The 23,557-nt window shown below is 55.6% G+C and overlaps 2 protein-coding genes across 16 annotated transcripts in view; one reads left to right on the forward strand and one right to left on the reverse strand.

Moving 5' to 3' along the window:
- Positions 1-22: 22 nt before the first annotated feature.
- LOC117651432 (tetraspanin-5) lies at positions 23-4,847 on the reverse strand. Of its 4 annotated transcripts, XM_034395473.1 has the most exons (11): positions 4,754-4,847; positions 4,504-4,690; positions 4,243-4,363; positions 3,994-4,067; positions 3,833-3,907; positions 3,662-3,760; positions 3,457-3,585; positions 3,324-3,374; positions 2,019-2,159; positions 1,757-1,873; positions 23-1,227 (listed from the first exon to the last, which is right to left on the reverse strand). In XM_034395473.1, the coding sequence occupies exons 2-11, from the start codon at positions 4,630-4,632 to the stop codon at positions 1,159-1,161; spliced, it is 1,005 nt and encodes a 334-aa protein (XP_034251364.1). In that variant the 5' UTR covers positions 4,633-4,690; positions 4,754-4,847; the 3' UTR covers positions 23-1,158. The 4 variants fall into 4 exon arrangements, with proteins under 4 accessions (XP_034251364.1, XP_034251365.1, XP_034251367.1 ...); XM_034395474.1 differs by having other exon boundaries at positions 2,019-2,150; positions 4,504-4,769; XM_034395476.1 differs by lacking the exon at positions 2,019-2,159 and having other exon boundaries at positions 4,504-4,769.
- A 1,706-nt stretch (positions 4,848-6,553) lies between these two features.
- Positions 6,554-23,557, forward strand: part of LOC117650957 (peripheral plasma membrane protein CASK) — a 254,602-nt gene continuing 237,598 nt past the window's right edge. For all 12 annotated transcript variants that reach the window (XM_034394621.1, XM_034394622.1, XM_034394627.1 and 9 more), the window contains exon 1: positions 6,554-7,046. In XM_034394621.1, the coding sequence (XP_034250512.1) occupies positions 6,988-7,046 (59 nt within the window). In that variant the 5' untranslated portion in view covers positions 6,554-6,987. The remainder of the gene's footprint in view (positions 7,047-23,557) is intronic.

Below are 23,557 nucleotides of genomic sequence, written 5' to 3' on the forward strand. Positions count from 1 at the left end.
GCTGTGCTATTAAAACAAGATGTAAAAATCAGCACATAATATAATTTATTCCTTGAAGGATGTTTTTTAACAATAAAAATACTGTAAGTGTTATAACATTAGGCATGGATAAAAATTTCATCACAGTTGTACAGGAAAAAAAATACAAACAGGGAATGAGATTCTGATATACTAGAGCTGCAGAAAATCTTTACCTTCTATCATATTTTTTGTAATATAAAAACAAACTTACATAGAACAATAGAGAGATAAACATGAAATGTTGAAAAGTTTTTTGCAAACTCCACTTAAACAACAATTGGCTTTTGTGTAAACAGAACAAAAAAGAAAAAACTTTCACTTTGCCATCAATGTTAAGTCATCATAAATTAATCTCTGGCTCTGGATCCCCGCTCAATAAATTTTACGTTCCCCAACCAATTCACAAAATCCTACTCTCATATGCATCCTAATTTATCACAGCGATTTAGTACAACATAAGTATCAAGCACTCATTACACAGAGGTGTTAGAGATAGATAAATTCATAGATAAAGGTATAACTCTGATTACATCTATTGAGATTTTAAGCCACAAAGCCATAACCACAAAGAGTTTTCCACTTAGATCAATTAAGTCCTGAATCATGATGTTTCAATTTACAAAGCAAACTATTGTCACTTTAAATAATAAATAAATGAAGCTACACTACAATATGTACATGTACACTCAACATCAACTACATGACATGAGAAGCATTGGAATCTTCATAAGATGTGGCGAAGTGGCACACACAGATTTAAATATATCTCACACATTATCCCACTTACACTATAGATTTATAGTTTTAATGGAAAAGTCTCCATGTTAATAAAGTCAAGGAAGACAATTAAGAAGTTATGAATAAAGTTCATTATCACAAACCAAAACCGATTCGTCGGCTGAGGGTCAAAGAAGACATGCAGCCTATGTCAGCTTTGAGTTAAGTACATACAAGCTAAATATAGTTTTAGCACCAGTTCGAAACGTTAATTAGAAATTAAGAGAGAAGTTCTGATTTCTTCATTGGAGCAGCATCTGTAGTATCATCCGTAATATCAATTGCACTGACCTGAGTCTTATCACACATGCATCAAATTACTGGCCCCATCTGCTACACCGCAGTAGAGGCCTGCAATTGTCAATGCCATTTTGCTTTTTGAGCCCATATATCACTTCGAAGATGTTGAGCAAAACAAATGCCCAAAACCTACAAAACATACAAGACAATTATTGGATGGAATGTTTCACTGAATGTAGGTGTAAGAAAGTATAAAGATATCAACCTAATAAGCCTCTGTGTACCATAACTAACACTAAACGTAATTACAAGCTTCAAACTAAGTAAGTATTTTAAAATAATGTTTATGAATTCACTTAATAACAATAATTGTACAAGTATATACCTTAAGTAGGTAATTTCCTACATAGGCTTAATAAAAAATGGTAAAGCCAGCAGAATAAGCAAATTCTTTAACCCAATCAGTATGCAAAAAATACATTGCTTAGGATACAAAAAAAATAATCTGCAACTACAGGAGTACTTTATTAGAGAGCAATCATGAAAATGTTATATGTAGTGTTGTGGTGATTCATTGTGCTGTCTTAAGTCTGGATCTCAAGAAATAGTGGTATTATATCTTGTTTCTTTGCTACCTGCATGTAAGTCATAGGGTGTTTTTTAACAACTGATGTAACATAATCTTCCCAATGTGAGGTAACCAAAATAAATACTGTACCTGCACAAAGGCTATGATGACAGCTGCACAAGCCAGGAGCAGGAGGTTCCGCTCAACCCATTCTTCACCCGCTTGAATGCAACCTTTCTCGTAGATAATTTTCGCAACGTCATAATTCTGGAGACATGCAGCAAAACAAGCTTATGAGCTAATGAAATCTCAAGTCTTTTCCTACAAATAGGTGCACAGAGGAACAATCGAAAAACCATGCCATGCAACAACATGCAGCCCAAGCAAGCACCAAATCATCCAAAAAGTGTACCTGACAGATTCCAACAGTCATGCCTGTAATCGCGACACGAATTAAATTGGCTTCCATCCATTCTTCCCCAGCTCGTAAACATCCACGCTCAAATATTTGCCAATCTGATGGTGATTGAATATGCTGTGACCCCTGAGACAACTGAAAAGTTTCAGCATTGTAGGACTAAACATTCCCATCCACTAAGGAAAAATAATTTAGAGGAATAAAATCAGATTAACAAAACCACCAGTAATGACAAATTGAAAGAAATGTATTCAGCAACACAGGTGCTGTAGGATAGTGTCCTGGAACTGCTTGACTGCTGACTCTACAGTGGGGGATGCGAACGTGAGGAATTTTGATTTCTTTGGTTGCAGGTGTAATATCAGTCCATGAGACAGAAATTTAGACAATGCCAACAAAACAGACCCAGGCAACAGTGCTGCCATTTAGGTGCCCCCTCATCACAGTTTGTTGCTGCCCGTTTAGATCAGGGCTTCATTAGGTAAGACAAGGCTTCTAACTCTGGTTCAAATTCTAACGTGCTAGAATAATGAGTCAGATGGTCAGAACTCACCAGTTGGAGCCTGAACAAGTAGGAAACATTAACTTGATAAAGCCCAGGATTCACATTGATAATGCTATGACTGTTATAAATAATCTTTGAGATCCTTGGATTTCGGTCCCTGGATAAGCAATATGATCAGCAATGCAAGAAAAAATCCACAGCCACATTTCAACCTGTTTTTTGTAAAAAAGAATCTCTACTGATTTTGGAAATTAACTTTTAATGCTCAAAGCTATTGGGAGAAGAACCCAAGCATAACATGACGCATCTAACACTTTCCCACTTTCAAGCAGTTAATCAAGAGCATAAAATCAGATGCTTGGAGCTTGCAACAGAACAAATCTGAAGAATAGATAGGACTCGCACACACATGCAGACACAGAAACAGAAATTTGGTTATGAAAGTAAAGTGAAAGCCGCTTACAATTTATCAATCCCCACAGAGCATTGCAATGTTTGTCTGCCTCCTAGCATTTACTTAGCCTAAGCCTTTACCCTAAAGCAACATGATTTTTTATCCCCACTCCATTAAGAATATTACACCCAATTTAGATAAAATAAAAATGAATAGTGAATAGCCCATACACTTTTAATTCTCATTACTGGTGACCTGCCAGCTAAGCAGTTGACCAGTGGAGCATGCACTTAAAAAAAAAAACCAGCAAAACCGCCAAGAGTGGTAACAAGAAACTGATCTCCTTCCTTTCTATCCATTAATCATGTTCAGATGTTGTAAGCATATTTAATGTACTTACATAGCCAGGTTTCCGCACATCATAGCCGCATTGTTTATTCTTAATGATTTCCTGTCAAGAGAGAATATGCAGTAGTGTGCTCGGTACACCCAGCCAATCATAAAATTCCAACAAACACATCAACATCACCTACATTGGGTCTTCTTCGACAGCATGAGAATGGGACCCCACACGCTTCTCTGCTACCCACTTCACGGGAAGAACAGTTAAAGTAATTGTTCCGATCCCAGTCTTTGGGACCTTCAATCCCACAGCACTGGAGCTGAAAAAATAAGTTAAACAATTAGGAAAAAATATAATGTGGGAGCTTAATGGATTATTGTTGTAGCAAAACTCACCCAGTCTTCTTGGATCCAATCAATAAGGTTTTGCTGATCTGGATCCTCTCTATAGTGCACAATAAAGGCTTGGAAACCTCCAGTTGCTTGTGCTTTGATCTGAAAATAAAAGGACATGAAGGGCGTGCAAATCCGCTTTCTTGATTTCATTAAGAAAATCAATGAACTTACCCAATCTTTAAAAACAAATCCCAAAATGCCTACAGTCATCTCTGCTAGAAGTAGCAAAGCAAGAATGATGGCATACTGTAACAAATAAAATAAAATCGAGAAAATGAGGAAGTAAATGTGGAACTAAAATCTGTCATAATTGTTTATCAACAAATACAAACCCCTAATAAAAGACACGTATTTTCCCGTAGAGCTCCAACACATCCAGTGAAGCCTATAATAAATGTGAGTGTACCTTACAAAAGACATAAAAAATTAATACATTTTTTAACAGATCAAAGAACAATTATGTTAAGTGCTTCAACTAAAAGTTAGAAATACGATGTATCAAAGAAGGAACATTTATGTGACACGGCTGTAAGCAGTTCCGTTCTTGTGAAGCCATTTCGCTTAAAACTTGTTAAACTAACCGACAAGAATGAGCACAAACGCTGGATCCAATGCGATGTTAGTGAGTCGGCCGAGGTTGTTGAATGTGTCCTTTTCACTCCAGGCCCAAATGCCAATAGTCAAAATACAGAGGCCAAAAATCTGTAAACAAGGACACAGCACTCTTTGTCAGTGAGGGAAGGCCCCAGATGCAATGCAAGGCGTTAGCAAGACGAGAAACACGGAGCATTGTTCACAAAATACTTGAAATAAATATGGCAAAGGGTTAGGGGTTGACTGACCCAGAACAAGACGTTGGTCCCGAAAATGACATATTTAAGACAGCAGCTAATTTCGCTTGGTTCTCGCACAGTTGTCTGGGGCCTCGGGTGCTTGCGAGCAGCCCGCTCAGCGTTCTGTGCAGCGGGCATGGTTGTGTCGGGGCCCCAACACACCCACGATCAGCTCCAGTTCATTCTCCTCTCCAACCTAGATTGGACGGTCAGTTTGACAACAACTGAAGCTGGAGCTGGAATTTGCAGACAACTGTACCTGTGGCAGCCATGACACCTACAAACTTTCTGCACGCATCTTCACTTGTTTAGCAAACAGCTCGTCGAAATAAAAAAATTCTCGCGTATGGGAGCACGTTACACAAATCCCAAGCCTAGCAAACCCCGCGGAAAAAAGAAGCCTACTATATTTGATGTCTGGCGACGAAGTGAATCAAGCGCAATGTTACACTGCTTCGCAGGGCTACTGACGGCGAAGCAGAGCCAGGGGGTGGCGAGGTTGGTACGACGGCCCGCGACGCTGGTCACGCGTTTTGAACCCCGCCGAGGAACAGGCCATTCCGGACGCACGTGCGTGGACTTCGATTTCAGCGTGATAGGGTTCGTCAACACTGCAAGTTGCCACGGCCTTGTGGACGCGGAGACGCGGCACTTCGTTCATGAACCAAGGAAGTACTGATCGCGATCGAAGGCAAAGCTTTGCTTCGCGTGTTCACGGCGTCAGCAGAGCTAACCTAGGACGGCACTGATTCCGGGCTCCGCTACCGTCGCTGCCGAGTGATTCAGAAGATGGGTTCGTCTTCGTCGCTCTGTCTCTCTCGCACCCTTACGGAGAGCCCCAAGAGTGCGAGAGAGACAGAGCGACGAAACGACTCTACTGAATCGCTCGGCTGTCTTCATCGCGCTCATGGCGTCACGAAGGGCGCGGGAGAGACAGAGCGACGAACAGTGCGGGCTTGTTGGGGCAACGACGAAACATGTCACACCGATTCGAATCAGATTCGCACAACGGCACGCACGGGCGGGTCCGGCGGGCAGCGCCGTGGGGGTTCCACCCTCTGTCTCGACCCTCCACTGTGAAACCGAGTGTGGGTGTGGAATTTGGAGTGTCCGCACTTGGAAGTGCAGAGTTTCCTCCAGTCCCCATACTTCAAGGTGTGAAGTTCTCCACCATGCTGAGAGATAGGGGCTTTGTGGGCTACTCCGTACTCGAAGTGCGGAGACTGCAAACTCGACACGTCCAAGTGCAGAGGGAAAATGACTACTCCGCTGTGGCCGGTTTGACAGTGAACGGCTAGGAGCGAGGAACACGCTTCAGACTGAGAGTCGCATTCGTCGCTGTGTCTGTCACACACACGGGGCGTCTCGTCTATGTGCGAGAGAGATAAAAAGAGACGAATCAATGTGCCGACCGGAACCGCGGGTCTTGAACCGTGTGTCCCGCTGCCGCCTCTCATGCTGCCCAGGCACTGCCATGGGCGCTAGCGGGAGCCGTGGGGCTCTGCTGGTTGCCGGCCGAATGCTAGGCCGTAGGGCCGTAGGGCACCGTAGGGCCGTCGTACCGGCAAGTCCATCCGGCCGCTGGTTCCCGACCCAAAGCCAAACACCCAAAGCAGCCCAAGCCGGCATGCTGGCGGTGCTGGCACGCGGGCCGAGCCGAGCCCAAGCCGAACCCAGTGGATCAATCGGGGCCGCTCGGCGCGTCGCCCCTCCTCGACGCCGGTGCCGCCAGACCGCCAGGGCTTGGGCCAGGGCTTGGGCCACGCTGCCGCCGCCGCGACCACCGCCGCCGCCGCCGTCCCGCTGCGCCCGCTACGCCGCTACTACGGCCCGCGAAGGGACGGCAGGCGAGGGGAGTGGCGGGCAGGGGCGCGGGCCGCGGGGGAGTGGAGAGAGGTGCCTCCGGCCCGCGCCGCTCCGCGCTCCGCCCCTCCGCCCCCAGCCTGCCCCCAGCAGAGTGCGGCCGGGTGCGGCACTAGCGCGGCCTGGCCTCAGCGACTCGACGGTCGAGCGGCGTAGCGGCGTCGGCCGACGCAACGAGTTCAGTTGTCTGCTCGCGCGGCAGCTTGCGGCAGCGTGCGGCACCGCGGCACCGCCACCGGCAGGACACTGGGAGTCTCTCCACGACGAGCGGCGAGTCATCCGCGAGCACGCCAAGCAAGGCGACCCGAAGGGCCCAAAGGCGGCGTGCAGCGAGCGCGGCGCCGAGTGTGCGGAACGGTGTTGTGCGTGCAAAGCAGTGCAGAGGCCCTTCCGCGGGCGGATAGGGAAGTGCGGGCAGTGCGGTGCCGGACAGCCGCGCCGGGCATTCGCAGGACCGCGCAGGGCGCAGGGCGCAGGGCGCAGGGGAGAACCGCGTTGCGGGGCGCCAGCGGACCCAGTGACACGCCCACGGAGCAGCGAGGGCGCAGGACGCAGGACGCAGGGCGCCGCCAAGGATACGGCAAGGCGGCGGACAGTGCGAACGACGTCGGCGAACACACGGCCGCCACCATGACGGAGGACGAGGTGCTGTTCGACGACGTGTACGAGCTGTGCGAGGTTATTGGCAAGTAAGTACACCATGCTGCTGTGGCGGCCTGTGGCGGCCCCAGGACCGGAGCCTTGCCTCCGCCCATCGTGTTTACAGTGGAGGGGGGCGAAGCCAGGCGAAGCCAGGCGAAGCGCGCGGCACCGCGGCGGCATGCAGCGGCACCGGCTCCTAGCAGACGACGCGGCGGCCGCGGGGCCGCGAGGGCCGCGGGCCGAGCGCGGCGGCGTGGCGGCCCGCGCGTCAAGACAGCCTGCCCAGATGTTCCGCTGTTCTGCTGTCAAAGCAAGTCCGCGCGCCGGCAGGCGGGGCGGGCCTGCCGGGCCTGGCACAGACGACGCAGCCCGCGAGCCCGCGAGCAGCAGACTCAATCCGCGAGTCGTTCTCGTCTCTCTATCGCGCACCTTTACGGGGCGCCCTGTGAGTGCGAGAGAGACAGAGTGACGGAAACGTCTCTGGGAATCAGTCAGTCTGCAGCGAGCACCTCGCAGGCCGAGTCGCGGGGCTCATCCTGGCCTGGCCGGCCGGCCGGGCCCCAGACAGACACTCAGACACTCTCGGCGTGGCGGAGCGTGGCGGAGCGTGGCGGAGCGTGGCGGAGGGGCCGGCGGACGGGCCGCGCTGGCAGCCGTATGAATGCAGCGGGCCGGCGGCGTGCGTGCGGCGTGCGCCGCCAACATGGGCCCCGCCGCGCGACGCCGGCTCGGCCAGGCCTGCCCCGGTCGGGCAGGCAATGTTGGCGGCAGGCCGGTTTTCCTGCAGACTGATTCGGAGATTCGTTTTCGTCGCTCTGTCTGTCTCGCACCTTTACGGCACGCCCCATGAGTGCGAGAGACACGGCGCGACGGAAGCGACCCTCGGAATCAGTCTGCCGGCCTGCTCGTGCCGCAGAGCTGCGAAGCCGCGAAGCCGCGCGACGCGTCAGACCGCGATACGCGCGCAAGACGCATGGAAATCGGCAAGCGTGAGGGAGGGCCGCGAGGACTGCGACGACTGTGACGACCGCGACGACCGCGAAGACCGCGAAGACCGCTACGAACGCGAGGACCGCGAGGACCGACAGTCGGTCGCAGCGTTGCCACGCCTGTCTTGGCGCCGCGCGACGCCGCCACCCAGAGAGCACGCCGCGCCGCCCTCCGCTTCGGCCCTGCAGGGCTAGGCCGCTAGGCCGCTAGGGCGAGGGGTGGCCGAGTGGGTGGCGGGGCGGGGCGGGGCGGGGCGGGGCGGGGCGGGGCGGGGCGGGGCGGGGCGGACTGATATTCGCGGGGCGGGCGGCTGCCGTGTCCCTCGGGAAGCCCTGCCCGCGCCTTCGCGGCGCTGCACAGCCAGCACAGCCATAAGCACAGCCATAAGCACAGCCGGCGTTCCGTCGCTCTGTCTCTCTCGCTCACCAACGGGGCGCCGGCGCGGTGCAGAGGTGCGAGAGAGGCAGAGCGACACCTTCCGGAACCGTGCCCGCCGCCGTCATCCGCCCCGGCGGCGGATCGAGGCTCGCAGCCTCGCACTGGGTCGCGAGGCGCGGTGCGCGAGGCGGTCGTGTGACTCGCGGTGACGAAGACGAAGGTGCGCTGCGGTGCTCCGCCGATAATGTGGTCCGCGGCGCCGCGGCCCGCTGACAAGGCAGGCGAGGCAGGCCCGTCGCGGCGGCTGCCGTCAGATTCCGAACACTGCTTCGTCACTCTGTCTCTCTCGCACCCCTACGGACCGCCCCATGAGTGCGAGAGAGACAGAGCGACGAAAGCAGTGCTCGGAATCAGACGCGGCTGGTTCCGAGAGTCGTCTGTCTCCCTCGCCCACAAGCGGGACGCCCCACGAGTGCGAGAGGGACAGAGCGACGACAGCGACTCTCGGAGTATCTGCACACCGACTGGCAGGCACGGGCCTGCACTCTGGCGGCGCGGTGACCTGCAATGGCGGCCGCGTTTTATGCTAATGTGGAGCAAAAGGAGCAAAAACAACGCGCCTTTGAAGTCGCGCGTGGTTCTGGGAGGCGTTACTCTGTAAGAGAGAGAGAGAGAGAGAGAGAGAGAGAGAGAGAGAGAGAGAGAGAGAGGAGAGAGAGGGGGTGTGTGTGTGTTTGTGTAGGTGTGTGTGTGTGTGTGTGTACGTGCGCGCGCTCTTGAGAGTGAGTGAGAGAGTGTGAGTGCGTGCGCACTGGAATTATTGCCGGCGCCTCGGTGCCAACTTGGCTTGCGCCAGCGCGATTTTTCATCCCGGCGGGGCTTCCGCGGGGCGGGGCAGGGCGGGGCAGGGCGTGGTGGACGGAAGTGCTTGACAGGCGTAACGCAGCAACGCGGCCAAGGGACTCTAGCGATCGGCCGACGGGTCGTGCGGGGAATGCTCACTCGACGAATAGCGAGGCGCACTTCACTTGCGATACTGAAGCTTACCACCGTCGGTGTGCTGCAAACGCATTGCGCCACTGAACAGTGGGCCAGAAGGCCGGTGGAGGTGGCCAAAATTCTAGACGCGTTTTGAGCTCCAGAGTCGCTCCATAGGACTCGAACCGAACGTGTGATCCTTCCAATGGATTCCTCGTTCGAAGAGCAATCCGTTGGTGGGGTCACACGTTCGGTTCGAGTCCCATTTAGCGAGGCCGGAGCTCAAAACGCGCCAGGGAGTTTGGCCGCCTCCACCGGCCTTCTGGCCCACTGTGGGTGCGATACTCAAAGCGTCCGGATTAGTCGACGCGTGATGATCCGTGCGTTTTGGTGCGGGCATTAGCAGCGCAGCGCGCCCAACACACTGCTAATCCAAGCGTGGAATCGCCGCTTCACACTCGGCTCCAGCAGAGAGACAAGCGAGACAAGCGTGCTCCGGCATCGCTCGCTCGGCTGATCGGCAGCCCCGAACATCGCAGGGAATGATGCGACGCGAGGCGAAACGCGACGCGATACGCAAACGCCCTGACGGGCTTGACGTCTCGTCGCCTCCTTGACTCCGCGTTTGTGTCGCTGCCCGAAGAAAGAGGATCTCCTCGCAACGACACCACCCGCCAGAGCAGAAGCAGCATGACGAGAGGAGAGGCCTTCTCTCTTATTTTTCGTTCCGTGGAAAAAGCGTTGCTCTGCATACTCCCTTCCGCTGCACCCCTTCGCCATTGAGCGGGCGGATCCCACAGTGCACCAGTCATTGCGCCGAGCCTCGCGCCGAGCACTCCGCCAACGAGGGTTCTGACGCGAGCCGCATAGGCTGCACTGCACTGTGCTGCGCTACACTGGTAAACAAGGGCGTAAAAACGACGCCCTTCAGGGCATGACAAACTCTCCGCGCCCTTGAAGGCCGTTATAAGGTGATGCCCTGGGCATTGAAATTTTGCCCATATTAACTCACAGCCCTTCCAAGCGGCTCCAAGGGCATGGTTTTGATGCCTTCGTTTCCCCATCAGTGTACAATCGGTTTGCACTCCACTGCGCGGAACTACACTGTGGCGGCCTGCTCGGCACGCATCATGCCACGGGCCTCGCAGCCCCCTATTTTTAGTGCACACGCCTCGGGAGCTTTTTAAGTGAAACTCGACGTGTGTGTATAGACGGAGCGCGGCCCCGCGGCCCCGCGCCGCGAGATGGGCTTTGGCAGCCCGTCGGCCGTTCCGCAGGCCAGCCTAGGGGTGGACCCAGGGCTGGCCTGGGGGAGGGGCAAAGTACCATCTTTTGCCTCTTCACTGGGGCAAAGTCTGGCTTTTTGCCTGGCTTCTGGGTTCTGGGCGTAAAACTAGAGGCCACGCGATGGTCACTTGTCCTTTTGCCGCCCCCAACTGGACCCGCGCATGGGCCAGAACCGTTGGCTGGCCCCAGCTTGACCCGTCTCGGCCGAAGTTCTGTGCACTTGAGTGTCCGAAATATTGGCTGAAATCGGTTGAAATATGTTGAAATCGCGCGAACTCCTTGCGAAATCTGACGAAATTTCTCAAAATGAATAGAAATTCTTTGTCGATTTTCTCGAAACGATTGTTCTGAAAATGACGTCATGTTCCCCGCTTCGCGCACTTCTTTATATCCCATAAAGCTCCACGCATCGCCAGCCTGCATCGAAGTCACCGTAACGGGCTTTGGAAAGGGTGCGGTTCGGCGGACTGAACTCTCCGCATAGTAAGCGCGGCAAATCCAGGAACCAGTTGGTTTCTTTTTCTTTTCTGTTCTTTTTTTGTCAGTGACTCGGCCACGTATTTGCAGTCAAGCACGCTATCTCGCTGTTGCCGGCCTGGCTGGCTGGCTGGCTGGCTGGCTAGCTGGCTGGCTGGCTGTTGACTTGCTGGCTGTTGACTGGCCGGCCGGCTGGCTGGTCTAGCCCTTGTAGGCCGCCATGCCTAACCCAGCCCAACACAAACTGAGCCGCCGGGCCTTGGCTGGGCCTGGCTGGGCCTGCCTCGGCGTGGCTGGGCCTGGTGGACCGGCGAGGCGCTAGGCGCGGCGACGGCCGCGAGTAAACGTTACAGCTGCTGCAGCGCCATGCTAGAGCCATGCTCGCCCCCACCCCCTGCCCCCACCCCCGGCGCAGGACCGCACCCCAGGCACGCCCCCGCCCAGCCCTTTCGGCGCCAGGATCGCTATGTGGGTCACATCTCCTCCAGCCCCCACCACCGCGCCGCCGCCGCCCCCTTCCGCCCGGCCACCCCCGGCCGCCCCCGCCGCCGCCCCCCGGCCGCCTTGACGTAGGGCCGCCTTGCCTGCCCTCCCTGCAGGGCCGGCGGGCAGGCCGGCGCGGCCCTGCGTGTGTCCACTCGGCTGCTGCTCCGCCGTCGTATGCGCCCCGCGTGGAGGCCGCGAGAGGCCGGATGCTGGACCGCGCTGTGTCGTTGCTTCTTTATTCACTTGAGGAGTGCGCGCAAGGGCCGGCCTCCCCCCCCCCCCCTCCCCACTCCCCTTGGGGGCTCCACCCCGCTCAGCCCCCGCCTCAAAGACCTCCTCCCAGGTCCTGGAGCTGCAGCCTCAAGGACGCTTGGATTTATCTTTCTGACAAAGTTCCGGCGGGCCGCGGGCAGGTCGCGGCCAGCGGACTGACTCCGAAAGTCGTTTTGTCTCACTCGCACCTCTACGGCACGCCCCATGAGTGCGAGAGAGACAGCGACGAAACTCTTGGAATCAGTCTGCCAGGGCCAAGGCCGGGGCCGGGGCCGGCCCGCGAGCTTCGCCGAGTTTTACGCGGCGCGCCTGGACCCACGTGCCCGTCAGAATGTCAGAATGCACCGCAACCGCGCGGTCCGTTCCCCCGGAAATGTGGACGCTCTGCGAACAATGTCCGCTTTCTCCCTGTGACGTCAATAAAAGAGTGCTGCCCTTTTTCACTGCGGTGAGGGCGGCTTGCTTGCTTGCTCCTGAGAGGGCGGGGCTCGGAGCTTGCTGGCAGACCCCGGATTTCGGTTTATTTAGTCCGGAACGTTGACCAAGGTACTCAAGCTTTGGATTGGTTCCAGGTAACTAAACCGTCGGTCGCTGAAGTAACCGAGGTTTTAGAGTCTGAGACCAAAGTTTTCCAGCCGAAAACTCAAAATTTAGTGTGCGCGGGGAGTATGAGGGTCCCGCAGCAAGGGGTGCGAGAAAAGAGAGACAGTTTTCTGGACTCACTCAAATTTCGTCGTGGATTTCGGATTCGACCGCGCGAACCGTGAGCCACCAACCAGGCGCCGCGCCGCGCAGCGCATCCCCGCGTAAAATGGGAGGGAAGGGCCCCGATTCGAATAAATCGTATCGGAGACGCAGAGACCGTCCGGCCGGGGTGAGGCGCGCGAGGCGCCCCCCGCCGACGCCCGCCGACGCCCGCCCGCCAATCCTCTGTCGATGCCGATATCACTTGGCGCGCACGCCCGCGGCAGCGTGTTCGTTTCGTTTTCTGCTTCATCTCTCATCTTTTTCACTTCATCCTTTTTTGGCGCGCGAAATCTGGCTGGCCTTACTGCCGCTATGGGTGGCGCATGTGTCGACGCTCCTCCAGCGGCGTGGGCGGCGTGGGGCTGCGGGGTGGGGCGGGTGGGGTGGGGTGGGGTGGTCCAGGGTAGGGTGGGGCACCATAAAAAAAGGCACGCCGAATTGAAAGCCGTGGGAATGACGCTCTGGGCAGTGGCCCTGCTGTGGCGCCCATGTGGAGTGTGTGGACAAGAAGGGGCACCATAGAGGGGGTACTTTCCTGGGGTGCGGAACGGGTGCCGGGCCGCAGCCGCCGCAGCACGGGCAGGCACTCTGGGAGGAGCAGCGCGTTGCCGAGGCGTTGCTGCGGCGTTGCCAGGGGCGACTATAGAATCATTTGCCGGAGGGGACCATCACTGAAACCAAGTTGCGGAGGTGTGGAATTTGGAAGTGCAGAGTTTCCAGTCTCTACGCTGCGGAGAGTGCAGGCTCCACACCCAAGTGTGGGGTATTACTCTCCCCTCCTATGGCAGTGTGGCGAAGTGTGGTGTTCTCCACACTTGGTTTCACAGTGTTGGGGCAGCTCTAGAATAGTTTTTTGGAGGAGGTCATGGTGCACTTTTTGCCAGAGTGTCATGTCGTGCCTGTTGCCTACCTTCAAGGCAGTCTGACCCTCCCCCTCCCCCACGCCCCCTGAGCTGCCCCTGGCGTTGTACTTCTGTGCGTGTGCCCCGAGAGGAGCGGCGCACAGTGGGCCAGAAGAACGGGTGAGGTCGTCAAAATCCCAGCCGGGTTTTGAGCTCCGGAGTCGCGAAACGGAACTAACGCGACCTTACCAATGGACTGCTCTGCGAACGAGGATAAGGGTCACACGCTCTGTTCAAGTCCTGTTTAGCGACTAGCTCCAAATGCGTCTAGAGTTTTGGCCGGTCGCGCCGGTCTTCTGGCCCACTGTGCGGCGGAGGGGAGAAGCCAGGCCGTCATAAATTGGCCCTGACAAACAGAGCAAATGTGTATTTATGTCCGGCACTATCATGGCCCTTTGCGCGACCGCCAGAAAGGCCTGGAAAGCGGGAAAGCTGTGCACTTTCTGCGGGAAAGCTCAGCCACACTGCACACTCATCCCGCTTTTCCGCTCGTTCGCTCGGCGTGAGTGTGTTATCCTGGGTCAATTCCATCAGGGAAAATGGACAGGGAGTGCGCAGTTGGGCCCTCTCCCGGACAGGAAAAAGGCGGTCAACCCCGCGGTGCTTTACCCTTCGTCGGCCGCAGTTGCATTTCGGCTTGTCAAAGAAACGGTCCTGCCACCACGCCTAGCGGACGAGTCTCCTGCGTCGCGGCCTCGTGTTATATTTCTGGATAATTCCAGGAGAACAGAGTCGTCTTGAGATGCCCATCGAGATCTATTTCGAGATATGTGACGTGCGTTCACGTGTGACCTCACATGTGCTCGAAACCGAGGGTCGAAAGCCCGTCAGCTCGACGGTGTCCTATCCCTTCACGGTTCCGTTCTTCTCGGGAATTTTGCTCAAGGAGGACACTACCAAACAAAGTGTGACTTAGCAGGGAGGTTTGCTGTGTCAATATTGTCTATATGTCGGTCAAAATTTACATGCGATTCCGTTTTCTGATTTAAAACGTGATTCTGAACGCTAGTCGGTAACCTCGTATCTTTCTCTCTTTTCCCTGCAGCACTTATACAATGTACACCCCTCGTCATGCCTCCGCCATCGCGGACAGTAGCCCCAGGGCAGCCGGAGGTATTTTTTAATACTTTCAAAACTTTTGCCAGCTCTACGCGCTTCTTTTTTTTTTTACTCCGTGAAGCTTAATTTAGGAATCCACGGGATTTCCGGCGCGGCTAGTCAGGGTAGCGCCCCCGGTGGGAGTGGACACGGGGCTCCCCCCTGCCCCCTTTTTCCCCTGCTGGCGAAATATTGACGCTGCTCTTGTGCAAACTGGCCAGGACTTGTTGGAGACGGCGGCGGTCGCGGCGGTCGCGGCGATGTGCTCGAACACGGCGCCGCGTGCGGGACACTCGACCGGCCGCCCCGCCGTCCCACCATCCCGCCCTCGAGCCAAGAGTGGACGACTCCGCGCTTCCTGGTGCCGACAGATACTCGTAGTCTCCACACTGGAAGTGTGGACAGCTCACAGAGCCATTATCTGTCGGCACGGTGCAAACGTGGAGAACTCCCACACTGATCGTCCGACAGAACAACGTATCTTCATAGGCAGCCCACGGTAGATACGCTGTCATGTTCGAATGTCACATTTGAAGTGTGGGGATTGAAAATTCGGCGCCTCCACACTTGGCTCCACGGTGCTCTACTTGGCGTCGTGCGCTGTCAATGTCTTTCCTGGGAAACCCACGAATATCGGATCTTTCCCAGGAGATGGTTTTGCCGCGCTGTTGCTGCGTGCTGCGTCCTCGATCGCCACCGGGGTTTGAAATTGAGAAACCTGCGGCCGCGACCCATCACCAAGGCCGGAGGCAGCAAGGGGTGGCGGTCGGTGGGTCGGAGGGGAGGAGGGGTGTTCCAGAAAAGGCTGTCCTGCAGAACGAGGCCGAGCAAAAGTTTCCTCTCTCGAGGCGGTCGGTAGGGGTGCGAAAGAGACGGACGACAAGGACGTCGCGCACCCTGAATGTTTGTTTACTTTTCTTGTCCATAACTGTTGATAGAATCGTTCATGTGCAAGCTACGTATACAATACATTTGGGACAAAATTTCCATATGCGGGGGTGGTCCAGTCTGGGTGTCACATTCGGGGTAGTCCAATCGGGGTGGTCCAGTCGGGGTGGTCCAATCGGGTGGTCCAGTCGGGGTGGTCCAATCAGGGTGGTCCAACCAGGGTGGTTCGTCGGGTCGGTCCCATCGGGGTGGTCCAGTCGGGGTAATTCAGAAAGGGTGGTCCAATCGGGGTGGTCCAGTCGGTGTAGTCCAGCAGGGGGTGGTCCGGTAGGGGTGGTCCAAGAGCGGTGGTCCGAGGGTTGAGAGGGGAGAGGGGGAGGGGGGAGACAATGCGCGCTATGCGCTACCGGCCTCCTGGAGCGAGCTCGCCAAGCGATCCTCTTGGCGGCGAAATGGGGGAAAGGAAAAGGAGGGGGGGGGTCGTTGGGGCAAAAATAATAATGCTAATAAAAAGGCGGAAAAGAAAATAGAAGAAATGAAGGCGCGCTCGCAGTGGGCAGCGAGGTGGCCAAGTTGGATGGGCCGCGGGCCTTCACGACGTCCTCCCACGCGGGGAACGTGTGATGACGGTCGTGGAGTGGAAAGCTTTAGCGGTGTAACGGCGCCTAGGGACGGGCGACGCTACGCCCTAAGAGCGCCGACCTGACTCGTTAGTGGGAGGGATGTAGAAAAAACGCTAACGAGCTTTTTTTGTGCTGCCATACCGGCTTTGAAACGTGGAACGCAGGATCCGCACCTCCAAGTGAGCGAAGGTGCGGTCTTGTTTTCGAGAGTGATGCGTTGTTCCAAAGCTGCCTGCATCAGGCCGAGAAAAGTTGCCTTCTCGAGAGAGAGATGGTAGAGGTGCGAAAGAGAGGAGAATAGAGTGGATGAATGTATGTTTACTTCGTCAAACGTGATAAATCGTCAGTCAAGCTACGTATACATAATACAAATTTCCATATCGGGGGTGCCAGCCGGCTGCACACTGTTGTGCCTCTGTGGCCAGTGCGAGGCTCCCCGCGTCCCTCGGTCTCCAAAGGGGCAAGGGTGTCGCGGGTCTCGGGGTTCGCACGGGGACGAAATGGCACGGGTGTCCACGGTGCAGTCCAGCATCGGTGAGTCGGCCGTAGTGAAGTCCAACACTGGCTCCGAAGGCGATACGAGGCGAGCAGGGCGACGCTAGGACCACACTGCTGGAGCGGCTGAGCCGAGCCGTGCCGGAGCCTGGCTGCCTAGCGCCTGCTGGCGGCGAGCATGAAACGCGCAACACGCGCGGGTGCGCGGGGTCGGGGCTATAGCAGGGGGGAAAAATGAAAATGAAGGCGGCCCGGGCACGCCCAGGTGGCCATTGTGCGGCCGGCGGGCTTCACGCTCCGCGCACGCGAACGTGGATGAGTCGGACGTGAAACTTTCGGGTAAGGCGCTAGGACACCTCGCCAAGAGCTGCTACTTTAGGAGGGATGTAAAAAATGTCTATTTACAGAGGCAGTTTTTTTGTGCTGCCCACCTTTTAGCCGGCTTTGCAGCCTTGAAGGCGGGGGGGCGGGGGCGCAACCCGCACCCCCTGGATCCGCGCCTGTTCCAGTGTAGCGAACGTTTGCCGCGTCTTGCCTTTTCTGCCTCTACCAGTTGCCCCTACTTTTTCTAGCGATTTGTCCCGCTGCGCTCGCTTTTCTGTCCGAAGAGACAAGCTCGCCCTCGAGAGAGAGAGAGAGAGAGAGAGAGAGAGAGAGAGAGAGAGAGAGAGAGAGAGAGAGGAGAGAGAGAGAGCGCTGCGTCAGCATCGGCGCGGCGTCGACGCCACCCCAATCGGGGCAGTGCACTCACGCCACGCCGCCCTGCAGTGCACCGGCCATGTTGACCGCAAATAAGCGCCTCTCGCCTGGCTCGCTTGCACACATACGAGCTCCCCGCCCCCCTCTCTCTCTCTCAAAGAGGAAAAGAAGGTTTCCCCGGGGATCTCGGGGTTCGCACGCAGGGAGGAAATGGAACGGACTGTGCACACATGACACGAATTACACGCACAAAAATACACGCCTGACCCAACTCAAACCGTGTGTCATAATACACACCAGTACTCACACACAAATCTACAATACAAAGAAACAACAAGAAATGGCTTTAGTGAGAACCCCCACCGTACTACACTTCGGGTGAGCTGTCTTTCAAGGCATTGAGAGCCGTGGCATGGGCGTGGCCCCACCTGGCCGCCCCACACTGCGGGAGGCATGAATACAGGAGCACACACACACCGCATGCAGTATGCTTTAGTGTGAACTGGAACCGTGGGGGTCCCATCCCACCGCGAATTTGGGGGCCCCCCAGGATAAGCCGGGCCTGCACTGTCAAACCAAGAGTGGAGAATTCCTCACTTCTTGTTGCGGAGTCACTCTCGACGTGTGGAGTTTTGCAGTCCCCGCGCACTCCAACTGTGGAGGAGCTCACGGAGCCCGTGTCTCTTGGCACGGCGCGATCGTGGAGGACTCCGCACTTGAAGCGTGCACACTGCGAGCTCTGCACTTCCCAGCGTGACGATTCCTCGCCTCCGCGTGGAATGCGCCATGCGCCTCGGCCTCGAGGAGCATCGCCGTGGCGGTAGGCAAGCCCGCCGCGCGGCTGCGTCTGCCGGGCCGGGCCCGAGGCCGGGCCGCTACACGGCGCTAGCCGCGCTGCATGCCGAGCGATCCGGAAGAGTCGCTTCATCGCTCTGCCTCTGTCGCACTCACGGGGCTCTCCGTGAGGGTGCGAGAGAGACAGCGGGATCATCAGGATCGCTCGGCTGGTGGGGCAGGGGATCAGCCGACAGCAGGGGTGCAGAGGTGCCCTTCTCTGTGTCTCAGTCTATCTCAGTCTCTCTCTCTCTCTCTCTCTCTCTCTCTCTCTCTCTCTCTCTCTCTCTCTCTCTCTCTCTCTCTCTCTCTCTCGATCTCTTTTCATCCCCTCTCTCTCCCTCCCACCCTCCATCACCCCTTTCTAGCGGAAGCTGTAAATTCCACACCTCCGCAATCCCAAGTGGGGAGTTGCCCACACTTGGTTTCCCGTGAAACGTTTCATAAAACGAAACACACTCAACTAAAGAGAGAGACAGACGGACCGACGGGAACGCCCGCCGCTCGGAATCAGTGTAGCGGAACACGAAGTTGCCGCGATCGGCCGCCGAGCCGCGTCTCCGTGCCGCTTAGTGACTAGTTATGCACTCGGCGGGGCGGCGGGGCGCCTCCCCTCCCCACACAGTGTGCCACACACAGCGACGCGTCGGTGGCTTCCCCTTTTAGTCCAATTGGGCGCTGCGCTCTCTTTGCTCTGTCGAGCGATAGGGGTGAGTTTGGGGAGGAAGTGCAGGGTAATCAGAGCAAGCCCCTACGGAGTCGGGATCTTGAGTTGGAGCCATCCCTGCTTGACAAGTTGTTTCAACTACACACGGGGATATGAGTGTGGAAGCCCTGTCGAGATCTCTGCTGTATGCCAGAGCTCAGGGGAGTTTACTCTTCCAAAATTGTCCCTTTCTTCCTCAACTTACACCTACACCGTTTTGTCGTTTTGTGGGCACTGTCACACTTAATGTAGTTTTTTCGTGCATAGCTTGGCACGATTTTGACCACACCCGTGAAATGCACGAATTCGTGCTCAACGACGCTCCATGATGATGCTTGTAGCTACACATCACGAATCCGTGCATTTCAAACTGTGAGCTCAATTTTGTTCAATAAGCTGTTCGCACACAATAAAATACTTCCCTTGGTGCTGGTTGCGACGAGTCAATGTGCACTTTTGTGCGTATGCTATCCTGGATTTTGTCTCGAAAAATCTTTGCAGGGTGCGAATCATTTCTTGCAAGGCTTTCACAGAGATTCGTTTTGATCTGTTATCATTGACGAGCCAGCGTCGGAGCGTCGGAAGGCGGGGAGCGCCGCACAGTGGGCCAGAAGTCCGGTGGCGGCGACAAAAAAACTCCAGAAGCTTTTGTAGCTCCAGAGTCGTTAAATGGGACTCGAACCGCGTGTGACCCGACCAACGGATTCCTCGTTTGGAGAGCAATCCATCGGTGGAGTCACACTCTCGGTTCGAGTGCCATTTAGCGATTCTGAAAGCTCAAAACGCGTCCGGAATTTTGGCCGCTCCACCGGTCTTCTGGCCCACTGTGCGGCGTGCGTGCGGGCGAGCGTGCTGGCAGTGGCCGAGGTCGCGTTCGCATGCAGACAGGCAATGCCCCCTCCCCCTCCCCCTCCCCCCCCCCTCCCCTCCCCCTCCCCTCCCCTCCCCCTCCCCCTCCCGACAAGCCCATCTAATTTTCAGACGGCGGCGCCCTCCCGAGGCCGGGCCGGGCCTGGGCCGGGCCGGGGCCGGGCCGAGGGCATCTTGGCTGAGTTTCGACAGGACTTTAGCGTGGTGCTCTCGAAAGTTTGCATTATGGAGGGCGAGGCTGGCGGGAGGCCGCTTCGCGCTTCGCCCGCCGATTTGGCCGCCGCGAACGCGCCCCGTGTATGGCGGGAACGCGGTGGCCCAAGGACCTGTTAGCTGCCCCAAACCGGGAGGCACTTCCATCTTCCCTTTACACTGCGCGGTAAAAAAAAACGGAGAAGGTAAACACTCGCGTAATAATCTGTACACGAATAACGCGTAGTACACTTGAACACGCTCAATGTTTTATGTACACTTTTGTTCGAGGCATCACAGTTTTTTTGTGCACACGAACTTTTCGTACAAATTTTAGACGAAAAAACTGCAGATATTTCCACTTTTTTTCTGTACAAAACCACGTACAAATTTGTACGAAAATTTCGTGTGCATAAAAAACCGTGATGTCTCGTACAAAATTTGTACAAAAAACATTTAGTGTGAACCTTTTATCATTTTTGGGTCAAGGGAGCCAAATTTTTTGGCATTCCGATGCCGTAATACCACTAGTAATATCCCCGCGTAATTCAGCGTAATACCGAGTAGTCTTTACGCGAATTCTTGTCGGCGCGTGGCGGTGGTGCCGGCGGCGCCCTGTGTAGCGTTTCCCTGCAACGGACGGCGAGTTCTCGATGAAAGTTTGCATTTCGACGAATGGAGCCCCGGCAGCCCCCACGCCTGAAAGGCAGGCAAGAAGTCGCACTCTGCCCCCCGTAACACTGTGAGAAAAAAGTACGGAAAAAGTACGGAACATGTCTGGTCAATAATTTGCCTGGACCGTCCGTACTTGCCAACTACGGAACGTTCCGTACTTTTTTTCCGTACCCATTTACATGGGTTCATATGGAGCAAGTACGGAACGTTCCGTACTTTTCTCCGTACCTCCGTAGAATATTTTTCTACCGTTCATTACCGTACAAAAGTACGGAATTTTTTTACAGTGAAGTGATAAGCCAACTTTTGCCCTCCCCCCCTTTTCGAACCCGTCTCTGGATCCACCCTTGCCCCCTCCACTCGCCTCCGTTTTCCTCCCAGTGGAGGACGCGAGGCGGCCAAGCGTGGCGCGAGGGCCGCCGGAGACGCCGGGCGGGACCTGGGCGACCGCAGCCGGCAGAACAGCGCCTTCATCGCTCTGTCTCTGTCTGCGCCGGACGCGCCCCACGAGTGCGAGAGAGACGGAGCGACGATGGCGGTGTCCGCATCCATCCTTCAGACTGCGGTCGCGGCTGTCACCACACCACTCGAGCGACCCGGCTACAGCGCCGCTACAAGCGCCCCGACCTCGCCTCGCCCGCCCTACGGAGCGGGTGCGAGAGAGACAGAGCTCGGAATCAACCCGCAGGGGTCGCGCCCGGCGGCCCTTCCTGAAGACGCTCAATATTGATCGAATTGTCCAACGGGCCGGCCGCGCTGCCACACTGCACGAGCCGGCCCTTTGCACGCTGCACCCTGCTGGGGCTTTGATCTCACACCACACTGGGAGAAACAAGGACGGAAGTCTGGTCAACAACTTGTGTGCACCGTCCGTTCCCGGCAAAGTCGGAACTCTGTCCTTTTTTTCCCGCACCCGATGACATTGAGCTCATGGGACAAGTTTACGGCCGTTCCGCACTTTCTTCCGTGCCTCCGTAATCCATTCTTCTGTCCATTTTCCGTTCGAAAGCACATAGAAATTTTTTTACGTTGAGGAGCGAGTGAGGAGTGTGGTTCCATTTAATGTCGGTCGGAGAGCACAACAATTTGCGAATTTGGTGCTTGGATTGCACTTGCAGCGAAAGTGGAGGTGGGGGCCGCGAATCTGCGTCGGCGAAGTCGCCTCAGGAGGACAGCGCCCCGGCCAGCACGGCCATGAGGAGGGTCTGGACCACTGCAAGCAGAAGGACGCCGCCGTAGAATAAACAAGAAATTCACCGCGGAATTTGGCTAGGGGGAGTGTGAGCGAATGAGCTCGTTACTCTTGATTTTAAGCGTGTTTCGAACATTCTACGCATTGCACCCCAAAAAAATGACTTCTTGGATCAAGAAAAATTAACCTTTTCTTGGTTTTTGCAAGAAAATTGTTCTTAATCCAATTATTTTTTTCTTGAAGAAAGAAAATTTTTCTTGTGTCAAGATTATTTTTCTAACAAAAACCAAGAAAATCAAAAATTAAGAAACCATTTCTTTGGGTGTGGTTGTACTGGTGGCAAAGGCGTAAAGTATTCAACGTCTTACTAGTTCTATCAGTGTTCAGTGTGTGGGGGACTCAACCAACTTTCTTCTCCCAAGTTCCATCTCTCTCTCTCTCTCTCTCTCTCTCTCTCTCTCTCTCTCTCTCTCTCTCTCTCTCTCTCTCTCTCTCTCTCTCCTCTCTCCCCTCTCCCCTTTCCTCCTCCCCCCTTTCCTCCTCCCCCTCTCTCTGCTCTGCAATGTCTGAACAGTTCCGTGGAATTTGAGTAAGACCTCGCCTCTTTGTGCAAGGAAGCGACTGGCAAGAAATTTAATGGTGGTCTGCCAGAGCGATCTGGTTGGAGTCCACAAAGGACGCTTGGCCAGGACTCGAACCAGCGCGCCGGGGCTGTGAACGTTCCTCATGCTTTGTAAGGTGTTTTCGCAGAAGCCGTTGTGTCCCCGCCACCAACAAGCAGCGTTGCAGGCGCATGTGTAATGAGACATGGAATCGCTTTTTGAAACTGTCCAAGCGCGGATCCAGGGGTGGGGGAGGGTAAAAGGACAATTGCCCCCCCCCCTTTCTGACATCTAGATAGCCGCCTAGTGGTAGGCAAAAAGAAGCACTTTATCCCTGTAAAGTTAGTGATACGTTGCCCCTCCCCCGGCCGAATCTGGATCCTCCACTGAAACTGTTTAATGTTGAGGTCCAGTGATAGGGTGGCTGCATATTTTGGGCTTTAAAGACTTGTCGTAATACACGATCTAATTCCCACAAGCTCTCTGGAGGTTTCAGATTCCTTGTAATTTTCCAAAGGCAAGTTACGAAGTCAGTCAGCTTCACCATCATAATATAGAGAATTTGTACAATTCGGAGAGTTTCTGTAAAGGGGACTCACGGATGGGTGCGGCGGTGCGCGGCTGCGCGCTCTGGGCGTCGGTGTGCTCACGGATCCAGTCCAGGTGGCCCGACGTGGCAGTGTACACCCCCGGGAAGCCCGCCACCGCGCAGCCGTGGCCGAAGGACACGATCCCCGCCAGGCGGCCGTCGCACTCCAGCGGGCCGCCGGAGTCGCCCTGCCAGAGCACGCCGTCAGTCTCTCTCGCACTCATGGGGCGTCCCGAGAGCGAGGACTATTCGGATTCAGCCCGGGCAAGCTCCTCCGGACTCTGCCGGCAGATCCCCAGCAGCGGCCGGGATCGGACAGGAGGGAGACTTCCTGTTGCGGCCGCCTGAGCGCGCCAGCGCGCCCCGGGCGAGAGGCGTCTGTCGCTCTCGCCCCGCACGGAACGCCCCATGCGTGGGAAAGAGACAGGCAGGGGTTTGTTGCGGACAGGTGCCGCACGCAGGCACGGAACCTCCCGTGGGGCAGGGGGGGCAATGAGGGCACCACCCCTCGGGTACTAGATAGGCCACCTGGAAGGCAGGCAACACTCGCACTACTTTGCCCCTGGGCAAATGCACT

This window comes from Thrips palmi, unplaced genomic scaffold (genome assembly GCF_012932325.1).
Source record: "Thrips palmi isolate BJ-2018 unplaced genomic scaffold, TpBJ-2018v1 HiC_scaffold_5, whole genome shotgun sequence".
In the NCBI taxonomy this organism is placed as follows: domain Eukaryota; kingdom Metazoa; phylum Arthropoda; class Insecta; order Thysanoptera; family Thripidae; genus Thrips; species Thrips palmi.